We start from the raw sequence: 12866 nt of genomic DNA, 5'->3' as shown, positions 1-12866 counted from the left end.
AGCCACCAGGGACACCCTCTTCATTCATTTGCAATGCAGGGGATACAGGTTCGATTCCTGGTCCAGGAAAAGCCCATAGGGCAGCTCATCCCATGTACCACAACTACTGAGCCTGTGCTCTAGAGCCCACAAGCAGAAACTCCTGAAGCTCGTGCATCCTGGAGCCTGAGCTCTGCAACAAGAGAAACCACTGCATTTAGAAGCCCGTGTACTGCAACTAGAGAGTAGCCCCTGCTCACCATAACTAGAAAAAGCCCACACAGCAACAAAGACCAAGCATAGTAAAAAATAAATAATTTTTTTAAATAAGCAAATGAAAAACAGGTGCATCATTCAATGAAATATTATTCAGCAGTAAAAAGAAAGAAACTGGCAAGCCTGGAGGAACCTCTTTAAGGCATTACTGAGTAAAAGAAACCAGTTAGAAAAAAGGTTACGTACATAATGTGGGATTCCAACTATATGATATTCTGCAAAAGGCACTGAAAAAGACGTTCTGGAAAAGGAATTAGAAAGATCAGCAGTTGCCAGGGATCCGGGAAGGAGAGATGGCTAGGTGGAACCAGGGAACTTTCAGGATAGTGAAAACTATTCTGAATGATACTCTAAGGTGGATACAAACCTTAGGGCAGATACAAACCCATGAAATATGCAACAAAGTAAACTCAAACTTCAGCTACTAACTTTAGTTAACAATAATGTATCCATATTGGTTCATCATTGTAACAAATGGGCCATTATAACAAATGTAACATTAAGGCAAGATGTGAATAATAGGGGAAACTGGGTGGGGGGAGGCAGATGAAAGGATACATAGGAGCTCTGTGCTGTGAACCTAAAACTGCTCTGAGAAATAAAGCCTATTAATTTAAAAAAAAAAAAAAACCAAGCATTTTAGTTCTGTTCTTTGTGTTGCAAAGAACAGAGACTCACTCAGCATCTCAAGTAACAGGAGATTTGCGTGCGGGTGTTCCCATAGGATGTTCCCATATGAGCAAAGCTGAACCATGCAACCTCGGGAAAAGAAAGGACTAGAAGCAGGGCCGCAGGAAGGTCAGGACCCCCAGCTCTCTCCATGGATCAGCATCACTGGCCCACTGGTCTCATCTTTCCCACCAGCTGACCTCCTCACCCCTCTACACTTTAGCTTTTCTTCACTTCAAAGCGTCTGCTTTCTCATAATTTCAGCTCCCTCATAATTGCAGTTTGCGTGGGGCCTCTCCCAGCTTCTCTGGTTTTTCTGGAGCTTATGACTTACCAGCTATAGCTGCTTCTGCCAGCTGCCTCGTGACTTTAGTATTTCCTACTTAAAATTCCTAGGAGGGAGAAAGCTAATTGGCCCAGTTCATCATTTTAGACCCAGCCCTGGCCCCATCACTGCCCCACGGTGAGGTGCAGGTAGTAACAGAGGGGTGAACAGGGGTGAAGGATGGCAGTGAAAACCCCAGGGAACTGTGGCTGAGCAGCCTCCCTTTGGAAGGGCTGGGGGAGGGTGAGTGTATTGGCGGGGGGGGGGGGGGGGGGGGGGGCGGTATATTGGGGGTAGGGGAGGCAGCTTTCTAGATAAGCCTAACACCCAGAGCATGCTTTTGGAATGGTGAGTGGCAAAAAAGACTAGAATTGAGTTACTTGGCAGCTAAGTGATTCAATACATTTTTTTCATAGTTACTTTTACAAGGGACATTTGGCCTTTTTTAAAATGTTATTATTTCTATTTGGCTTCACCAGGTGTTAGTCAGAGCATGTGGGATCTAGTTCCCCAGCCAGGGATTGAACCCAGATCCTTTGTATTGAGAGCACAGAGTCTTAGCCACTGGGCCACCAGGGAAGTCCTGCATTTGGCCTTTCTGATGGAGAAAAACCCAAAAGGAGCAGACCACAAGTGACAGAATGTTCATGTTCTCCTGAATGATAGAAATTTCATGAGAGTGATTCCAGAGTACACCCCAGCAAAGACCTTCCAGCCAACCTGCCAAAGAGCCCACGGCCTTCAGACTGACAGCAAATTCTTACTGTAATCACTTGAAGAAACAGAAAGCCAAGAAAAATGAAGACATATCTCCACTGTACACTGAAACACCATCTATTCCATCTGACCTAGTAATATGTGATTAATTTTCATCCCAGGGTGAAAGAAAGAGACTAGGGTTAGTGAGCCAGCAAGAGGTGACAAAATGACTTTCTCCTCAGACATAAAAACTTCTGGCAAGCTGTTTTTACCACAAATAAAAAAGGAATTTAAGCCCCAATAATGAAGAATAAAATGGAGGGAAAAGAAGCTAATGGGAAAAGAATCTTAAAAAGAATGGAGAGTTGATGAGTGTTTGAAAGTATTTTTTTTAAAGTATTTTATATGGAAATACTCCATCTTAAAAATTTAAGTGTGGGGGTATTCTTTTTGCCCCCTTCTGATGCTTATGTCAGAAGCTTTCTCTATCTCCTTTAAAAAAAATAATAATAAATAAATGGATAAGGAAGCTGTGGTACATATACACCATGGAATATTACTCAGCCATTAAAAAGAATTCATTTGTATCAGTTCTAATGAGATGGATGAAACTGGAGCCCATTATACAGAGTGAAGTAAGCCAGAAAGATAAAGAACATTACAGCATACTAACACATATATATGGCATTTAGAAAGATGGTAATGATAACCCTATATGCAAAACAGAAAAAGAGACACAGAAGTACAGAACAGACTTTTGAACTCTGTGGGAGAAGGTGAGGGTGGGATGTTTCGAGAGAACAGCATGTATACTATCTATGGTGAAACAGATCACCAGCCCAGGTAGGATACATGAGACAAGTGCTCGGGCCTGGTGCACTGGGAAGACCCAGAGGAATCGGGTGGAGAGGGAGGTGGGAGGGGGGATCGGGATGGGGAATACGTGTAACTCTATGGCTGATTCATATCAATGTATGACAAAACCCACTGAAATGTTGTGAAGTAATTAGCCTTCAACAAATAAAAAATTTAAAAAAATAAATAATAATAATAATAAATAAAAAAGTTTAAGTGTGAATAGATGACTATAAATAAACTTATTCTCCTGGGGGGGTGGGGGGTTGGGAATGGATACATGTGTAAGTATAACAGATTTACATTTTTATACACCTGAAGCTAACAGAACATTGTAAATCAACTATAGTCCAATAAAAATCTTTTAATAAATAAATTAAATATTCAATTTAAAATGTTAGTCCTATGAAAAATAAAGACAATTTTGATTTTTTTTAAAGTGACTTCCCTAGTGGTTCAGTAGCATCGACTCCTCACTCCCAATCCAGGGGGCCTGTGTTTGATCCATGGCCAGGGAGCTAGATCCCACATGCCCCAAATAAGACCTGGTACAGCCAAATAAAATTACAAAATAAGTTAAAAATAATAATTAAAAATAAAGAAATAAACTAATAAAAGCAACAGGCTCATAGATCATGTCCAGCAGAGGTAAAGACATACAGTATCTCCACAGAAGGTGATACTGTGATAGAGAAAAACCAAAGTTGATAGTCACCCAGTTGTGTTTCACAAAATAAGGGTGGTGCCTTAAGGGTGGTGTCATCTGCATACCTGAGGTGATTGATATTTCTCCCTGCAAACTTGATTCAACCTTGTGCTTCATCCAGCCTGGCATTTCACATGCTGTACTCTGCATATAGGTTAAATAAGCAGGGTGACAATATACAGCCTTGACACACTCCTTTCCCAATTTGGAACTAGTCTGTTGCTCCATGTCTGGTTCTAACTGTTGCTTCTTGACCTGCATACAGATTTCTCAGGAGGTGGGTCAGGTGGTCTGGTATTCTCCTCTCTTTCAGAATTTTCCACAGTGTGTTGTGAGCCACACAGTCAAAGGCTTTGGCATAGTCAGTGAAGATGAAGTAAATGTTTTTCTCGAAATCTCTTACATTTTCTTTTTCTATGATCCAACGGATGTTGGCAATTTGATCTCTGGTTCCTCTGCCTTTTCTAAATCCAGCCTGAACATCTAGAAGTTCACAGTTCACATACTGTTGAAGTCTGGCTTGGAGAATTTTGAACATTACTTAGCTAGCGAGTGAGATGAGTGCAATTGTGAGGTAGTTTGAACATTCTTTGGCATTGCCTTTGGGATTGGAATGAAAACTGACCTTTTCCAGTCCTGTGGCCACTGCTGAGTTTTCCAAATTTGGTGACATATTGCGTGCAGCACTTTCACAGCATCATCTTTCAGGATTTGAAATAGCTCAACTGGAATTCCATCACCTCCACTAGCCTTGTTCATAGTGATGCTTCCTAAGGCTCACTTGACTTCACATTCCAGGATGTCTGGCTGTAGGTGAGTGATCACACCATCATGGTTATCTGGGTCATTAAGGTCTTTTTTGTATAGTTCTTCTGTGTATTCTTGCCACCTCTTCTTAATATCTTCTGCTTCTGTTAGGTCCATACCATTTCTGTCCTTTATTGTGTCCATCTTTGGATGAAATGTTCCCTTGGTATCTCTGATTTTCTTGAAAAGATCTCTAGTCTTTCCCATTCTATTGTTTTCCTCTATTTCTTTGAAATGATCACTGAGGAAGGCTTTCTTATCTCTCTTTGCTATTCTTTGGAACTCTGCATTCAGGTGGATATATCTTTCCTTTTCTCCTTTGCCTTTAGCTTCTCTTCTTTTCTAAGCTATTTGTAAGGCTTCCTCAGACAACCATCTTGCCTTTTTGCATTTGTTTTTCTTGGGAATGTTCTTGATCACTGCCTCCTGTATAATGTCACAAACCTCTGTCAGTGGTTCTTCAGGCACTCTATCAGATCTAATCCCTTGAATCTATTTGTCACTTCCACTGTATAATCGTAAGGGATTTGATTTAGATCATACGTGAATAGTCTAGTAGGTTTTCCCTACTTTCTCCAATTTAAGTCTGAGTTTTGCAATAAGGAGTCCATGATCTGAGCCACAGTCAGCTCTCAGTCTTGTTTTTGCTGACTGTATAGAGCTTCTCCATCTTTGGCTGCAAAGAATACAATCAATCTGATTTCAGTATTGACCATCTGGTGATGTCCATGTGTAGAGTCATCTCTTGTGTTGCTGGTATATTACGGTGTTTGCTGTGACCAGTGTGTTCTTTTGGCAAAACTCTGTTAGCCTTTTCCCTGCTTCATTTTGTACTCCAAGGCCAAACTTGCCTGTTACTTGCCTGTTACTACAGGTATCTCTTAACTTCCTACTTTTGCATTCCAGTCCCCTATGATGAAAAGGATATTTTGGGGGGTGTTAGCTTTAGAAGGTCTTGTTAGTCATCATTTCTTCAGCTTTAGTGGTTGGGGCATAGACTTGGATTACTATGATATTGAATGGTTTGCCTTGGAAATGAACAAAGATCATTCTATCATTATTGAGACTGAATCCAAGTACTGCATTTCAGACTCTTTTGTTGACTATGAGGGCTACTCCATTTCTTCTGAGGGATTCTTGCCCACAGTAGTAGATGTAATGGTCATCTGAATTAAATTCACCCATTCCAGTCCATTTTAGTTCACTGATTCCTAAAATGTCGATGTTTACTCTTGCCATCTCCTATTTGACTACTTCCAATTTACCTTGATTCATGGACCTAACATTCCAGGTTCCTATGCAATATTGTTCTTTACAGCATCAGGCTTTACTTCCATCACCAGTCATATCCACAACTGGGCATTGTTTTCTCTTTGGCACCATCTCTTCATTCTTTCTGGAGTTATTCCTCCACTCTTCTCCAGTAGCATATTATCCACCTACCAACCTGAGGAATTCATCTTTCCATGTCATATCATTTTGCCTTTTCATACTGTTCAATATAGAATATCTATATTAAATATATATTCAATGAAAGTGAAAGTTGCTCAGTCATGTCTGACTCTTTGCGACCCCATGGACTATACAGTCCATGGAATTCTCCAGGCCAGAACACTGGAGTGAGTAGCCCATCCCTTCTCCAGGGGATCTTCCGAACCCAGGAATCAAGCCAGGGTCTCCTGCATTGCCAGCAGATTCTTCACCAATTGAGCTATCAGGGAAGCCAATATTTAATATTGAATATCAAAAATATATTTTTGCCTTTTCATACTGATCAAAAATCCAATATGGAAAGCAAATAATATGGTTTAGAGACTCAAATGTGAAAACAAAATTAAGAAATTTTGAAGTGAAAAAGCAAGAGAGTTCCAGAAAAACATCTATTTCTGCTTTAATGACTATGCCAAAGCCTTTGACTCTGTGGATCACAATAAACTGTGGAAAATTCTGAAAGAGATGGGAATACCAGACCACCTACCCTGCCTCTTGAGAAACCTGTATGCAGGTCAGGAAGCAACAGTTAGAACTGGACATGGAACAACAGACTGGTTCCAAATAGGAAAAGGAGTATGTCAAGGCTGTATGTTGTCACCCTGCTTATTTAACTTATATGCTTATATGTAGAGTACATCATGAGAAATGCTGGGCTGGAGGAGGCACAAGCTGGAATCAAGATTGCCAGGAGAAATATCAATAACTTCAGATATGCAGATGACACCACCCTTATGGCAGAAAGTGAAGAAGAACTAAAGCGCCTCTTGATGAAAGTGAAAGAGGTGAGTGAAAAAGTTGGCTTAAAGCTCAACATTCAGAAAACTAAGATCATGGCATCTGATCCTATCATTTCATGGGAAATAGATGGGGAAACAATGGAAACAGTGGCTGACTTTATTTTTCTGGGCTCCAAAATCACTGCAGATGGTGATTGCAGCCATGAAATTAAAAGACGCTTACTCCTTGGAAGGAAAGTTATGACCAACCTAGACAGCATATTAAAAAGCAGAGACATTACTTTGCCAACAGAGGTCCATCTAGTCAAGGCTATGGTTTTTCCAGTGGTCATGTATGGATGTGAGAGTTGGACTATAAAGAAAGCTGAGCACTGAAGAATTGATGCGTTTGAACTGTGTTGTTGGAGAAGACTCTTGAGAGTCCCTTGGCCTGCAAGGATATCCAACCCGTCCATCCTAAAGGAGATCAGTCCTGGGTGTTCATTGGAAGGACTGATGTTGAAGCTGAAACTCTAATACTTTGGCAACCTGATGCAAAGAGCTGACTCATTTGAAAAGACCCTGATGCTGGGAAAGATTGAGGGCAGGAGAAGGGGCCGACAGAGGATGAGGTGGTTGGGTGGCATAACCAACTCGATGGACATGGGTTTGGGTGGACTCCAGGAGTTGATGATGGACAGGGAGGCCTGGCATGCTGTGGTTCATGGGATCACAAAGAGTCGGACACGATTGAGCGACTGAACTGAACTGAACTGAAGTGAAATATATGAGAAGTTTTTGAACAAGGCTCAAAAAGAACAAACTGTTCAAAGACACATTTGACTATAATACAAAGACTTTTTATGATGTTGTGTCGAAGTAAGTGAAACTCACAAATTGGTTAGATCATTGTAATTTCTATTACTATGAAAGGATTAGTGATTGAAATATATAAAGAAAGATTGTAAGATTGTAAGTATATGTGAAAAAGGGGGGAAAAAGCAGTAGAAAAGTGGGAAGAGAATAAGATCTGCAGGAGAATCTGTAAGTCCAATAAACATAAAAAGATTCTCAATCTCTCATGTGTTAATTTTTGTTGTCTTAATAGTTTCAATATACACACAGATGATCTTTCTAACAACTTAGCTTCTTTTGTGTGTGTATGTGGTAAAACATACCTAACAAAGAATTTACCATTTTAACTATTTATAAATGCATAGCTCAGGAGTGTTAAATACCTTCCCATTGTTGTGCAACCAGCCTCCATTTACAAGATGAAAATCTCACAAAATTACAGTTGTATAGCCATTTAATAATAACTCTCCACTTCCTCCTCCATGTAGCATGTGGGATCTTAATTCTCTGACCAGAAATCTAACCTGTGCCCTCCTCAGTGGACGCACTTAGTCTTAACCACTAGACTGCCAGGGAAGTCCCAGGTCTATTGACTTTAGGTATCTTCCATAAGTGAAATCAAATAGTATTTGTCTTATTGTCACTGGCTTATTTCACTTAACATAATGCCCTTATATTGATTTGCTAGGGCTGCCCTAACCAAGTACATAGACTGGATGGTTTAAACAACAGAAATTTATTTCCTCATGGTTCTGGAAGCTAGAAGTCTAAGATCAAGGTACTGACAGAGTTGGTTTTTCATGAGGCCTCTCTCCTGGCTTGCAAACAGCCATCTTCTCCCAGTGTCCTCAGGTGGCCTTTCTTCTGTGCAAGCATCCCTGTTGCCTCTTCATCTTCTTGTAAGGACACCAGTCCATTGGATTAGGGCCCCAAGCTAATGACCTCTCTTAGCCTTTGTCACTTCCAAAAGGTGCTATCCCTAAATACAGTGAGATAGGGGATTAGGGCTTCAAGATATGATGATATAATTTTCTAGGGCACACAGTTCAGTCTATAGCACTCTTCATGGCTTATTCACGTTGCAGCATGTGTCAGAACTTCCTTTTTAAGGCTGCATAGTATTCCATTGTATATACTTACCATACTTTGTTTATCTATTCATTGGTCAACAGATATTTAAGTTGCTTCATCAATTTGGACTTTTGGCTATCACAAATAATGCTGCTATGAATGTAGGCATACAAACACACTATCTCTTTGAGACCCTGCTTTCCTTTCTTTTGGGATATATACAGAAGTGGAATGGGATTCCCTGGTGGCTCATTGGTAAAGAATCCACCGGCAATAAAGGAGACACAGGTTCAATCCCAGGGTCAAGAAGATCCCCTAGAGAAGGAAATGGCAACCCACTCCAGTGTTCTTGCCTGGGAAATCCCATGGACAGAGGAGCTTGGCAGGCTACAGTTCATGGGGTTGCAGGAGTCAGACACAACTTAGTGACTAAACCACCACCACAGAAGTGGAATTGGTGGATCATATGGTAATTTTATTTGTAATTTTTTGAAGAAACACCATACTGTTTTCCAAAGTAGCTGCACCATTTTACACTCCCACCAACAGTATATCAGAGTTCAAAATTCTCCACATCCTCACCTGCACTTGTCATTTTCTGTTTTCTTTCTTTTTTTTAATAGCAGTCCTGCTAGTGGGTGGGAGGTGATACCAACCACTTAGCTTCTTGAACTTGCACTTCTTTCCTCCAATGCTCTTTGTCCCAAACCTTATATTTCCAAATGCTGCCACCTCAACCTAATTTTAGTGTCAGGTATCTCATCCTATAAACACCTCCTTCTAGCTCTGTTGTCATTCCTCCGTTATCCCATTCCAACAATACTTTGACTCCAGTGGGATATCTAATCCATTGATCCTAGCATCTCTTCACTTTTAAGGATACTCTAGGTCCTTAAATTTAGGAGGACTTACCCCTTTCTGAAAGAGAGTTGACCTATATAAACAGTCTGTGCTCACTTGCATTTCTATTTACCCATTTCTTTTACCTTTATTTTTTTTCCCCCACGAATCACTCAGCTTATAGGATCTCAGTTCCCTGACCAGGAAATAAATCCAGGCCACTGCACTGAAAGTCTAGAATCCTAACCACTAGGCCACCAGGGAACTCCTCACCTTTTAAACTGCTGAAATTAATCTAGGAGAACAAGCATAATTACTTAGCTACAGTTACTAGAATACACTGAATCATTTTCTATCTCACCTAAAATAAGTGCTTTGCCCTGTGATGTTTACAATAATCAAGGTTAATACAGATTAAAATAGACATACAAATATTGCGTATGCAAAGCTACAGTCATTGTTTGTTTTTTCTTTTAATTAATTAAGTTATTGGCTGTGCCGGGTCTTCATTGCTACACGGGCTTTTCTCTGTATTCGATGAGTAGGGGCTATTCTCTAGTTGCCGTGCACGGGCTTCTCTTGTTATGGAGCACAGGCTCTAGGGTGCTTGGGCTTCAGTAGTTGTGGCACGTGGTCTCAAGAGCACAGTCTCAATTGTTGTGGTGCACAGGCTTAGTTGTTCTGCAGCATGTGGAATCTTCCTGGACCAAGGATCAAACCCATGTCTCCTGCATCGGCAGCTGGATTCTTTACAACTGAGCCCCACCGGGGAAGCCGGGCATTGTTTTTATTTTAAATATTTTCTGAGACCATGTAGTTAGGCTGTGTGTGCATAATGGCAAGTATCTGTGTGTTTGAGAATTTGGATTCTTGTCTTTCGCACCCAAATCTGGATCAGTCCTAATACCATATCTCCAGTGACCTCATGCTCTCTTTCCTTTCCATCCCTGTTTACATCCCATGGTCAATCCCTCAACTCTCTCCCTTGCATGTATCCTCAGCAATATCCCCGCTCTTGCTTCCTAGTGTTTCCTGGGCAAACTGACAACCATGGTGATAATTCCAACTTGCTGCCTACTAGGCACCTGCACCTGTCCAGCCTAATGAGGCTGACATCACACTGCCTGTTTTCATTTTAAATTCATGACCGCAAACCTCAAGTGGCCTCTTAATGCCCTTGGCAGTCATACAATACTAACCCAGGTTCATTTCTCTCCTGATTTTCTTGCCTGTGATTTCACATCCTCTCCTATCTCCTCAAACCTCCAACACCTCATTCCTTCTTTCCAGGTTCATCTCAGATGTGGATGCAATTAGCAGAGAAACTCTGCAAACTGCCCCCTCCCCACATCCATCCATCTATCCTTCTCTGAGCCCCCACATCCTGGCTTCCTGCCAGCTGTTACACATGCATCATCAGTGGTCCTGTCAAAGCCCAACCCTCTGCGCCTGTCCTTGATCCCATCCCCCATCATTACTCAAGAATATCACTCAGCAAAAGAGTGAAAGAGCTAACTTAAAACTAAATATTAAAAAAACCAAGATCATGGCATCTGGGCCCATTACTTCATGGCAAATAGAAGGGGAAAAGGTGGAAGTACTGACAGATTTCCTCTTCTTGGGCTCTAAAATCACTCCGGATGGTAACTGCAGCCATGAAATCAGAAGATGTTTGCTTCTTGGCAGAAAAGCTACGACAAACCTAGACAGTGTATTGAAAAGCAGAGACATTACTCTGTCAACAAAAGTTCGTATAGTCAAGGCTATGGTCTTTCCAGTGGTCACATGCACTTGTGAGAGCTGGACCATAAAGAAGGAAGAGCACCAAAGAATCGATGCCTTCTAACTATGGTGCTAGGGAAGACGGCTGAGAGTCCCTTGGACAGCAAGGAGATCAAACCAATCTTAATGGAAATCAACCCTAAATACTCATTGGAAGGACTGATACTGAAGCTGAAACTCCAGTATTTTGTTCATCTGATGTGAACAGTTGACTCATTGGAAAGGTCCCTGATACTGGGGAAGACTGAGGGCAGAAGGAGAAGAGGCCGTCAGAGGATGAGATGGCTGGATAGCATCACCAATGCAATGGACGTGAACTTGGGCAAACTTCGGGAGATGGTAAGGGACAGAAAGGCCTGGCATGCTGCAGTCCATGGGGTCGCAAAGAGTTGGACATGACTGTGCGACTGAACAATTTACCCTTCATCTCTCAGCAACTTACCCTTCTCCCTGCTACATCCATTTCTTGCTGTCTGCTAACTCATTCTTATTAGAATAAAGCTAAGATGTTTTTTCTTCCACCTTAGACCTTCTGTTGACCACACTTTACATGTTACGTATTCCCTCATTTTTTGCTCCCTTTAGAAGCAAAACACCTTTGTTTGTTTTTTTTTATTTTTATTATTATTATTATTTTTTTTTCCAGTGGGTTTTGTCATACATTGATATGAATCAGCCATGGATTTACATGTATTCCCAATCCCGATCCCCCCTCCCACCTCCCTCTCCACCCGATTCCTCTGGGTCTTCCCAGTGCACCAGGCCCGAGCACTTGTCTCATGCATCCCACCTGGGCTGGTGATCTGTTTCACCATAGATAGTATACATGCTGTTCTTTTGAAATATCCCACCCTCACATTCTCCCACAAAGTTCAAAAGTCTGTTCTGTACATCTGTGTCTCTTTTTCTGTTTTGCGTATAGGGTTATCGTTATCACCTTTCTAAATTCCATATATATGTGTTAGTATGCTGTAATGTTCTTTATCTTTCTGGCTTACTTCACTCTGTATAATGGGCTCCAGCTTCATCCATCTCATTAGGACTGGTTCAAATGAATTCTTTTTAATGGCTGAGTAATATTCCATGGTGTATATGTACCACAGCTTCAAAAATATGGAACGCTTCATGAATTTGCGTGTCATCCTTGCGCAGGGGCCATGCTAATCTTCTCTGTATCGTTCCAATTTTAGTATATGTGCTGCCGAAGCGAGCACGCAAAACACCTTTGAAAGAATGGCCTATACTTGTTTCCTTCAGTTCCTCTTTTCCCATTCTCTCTCATTTATTTGATAAATCTTTATTGAATTTGTTACAATACTACTTCTGTTGTTTATGTTCTGTTTTTTTGACCAGGAGGCATGTGTGATCTTAGCTCCCTAACCAGGGATCGAACCCACAGTCCCTGCATTGGAAGGTGAAGTCTTAATCACTGGACCACCAGGGAAGTCCTTCCCACTCTTTCTCTCTTTTATTTATTTATTTTTGGCTGTGCTGGGTTTTGTTGCAGTGTGTGGTCTTTCTCTAGTTGTAGCGAGTAGAGGCTACTCTCTAGCTGTGCGGTGTGAGCTGCTTATTGCAGCGACTTGTCTTGTGATACATGGGTTCTAGCATGCAGGCTTAGTTGCTCCATTGCAAATGGGATCTTCCCAGACCAGGGATCAAACTGATGTCCCTTGCATTATTGCAAGACAGATTCTTAACCACTGGACCACCAGGGAGTTCAGTTCAGTTGCTCAGTCATGTCCGACTCTTTGCGACCCCATGAACCACAGCACGCCAGGCCTCCCTGTCC

General features: G+C 41.4%; 1 protein-coding gene and 1 non-coding gene across 2 annotated transcripts in view; one reads left to right on the top strand and one right to left on the bottom strand.

The window, feature by feature from the left end:
- LOC133068841 (uncharacterized) overlaps positions 1 to 12866 on the top strand; it is a 46408-nt gene that overhangs the window by 9756 nt on the left and 23786 nt on the right. Inside the window, exon 3 of the mRNA XM_061159779.1 lies at positions 6441 to 6592. Within this exon, the coding sequence (XP_061015762.1) occupies positions 6441 to 6592 (152 nt within the window). The remainder of the gene's footprint in view (positions 1 to 6440; positions 6593 to 12866) is intronic.
- On the bottom strand, positions 12182 to 12288 carry LOC133069773 (U6 spliceosomal RNA). Its single transcript, XR_009695987.1, has one exon. It is a non-coding gene; the product is annotated as a U6 spliceosomal RNA (small nuclear RNA).

The sequence above is a fragment of the Dama dama genome, chromosome 14 (genome assembly GCF_033118175.1).
Source record: "Dama dama isolate Ldn47 chromosome 14, ASM3311817v1, whole genome shotgun sequence".
Classification (NCBI taxonomy): domain Eukaryota; kingdom Metazoa; phylum Chordata; class Mammalia; order Artiodactyla; family Cervidae; genus Dama; species Dama dama.
Note: the sequence above shows the minus strand (reverse complement) of the source record. Positions and strands in the feature narration are given on the sequence as shown.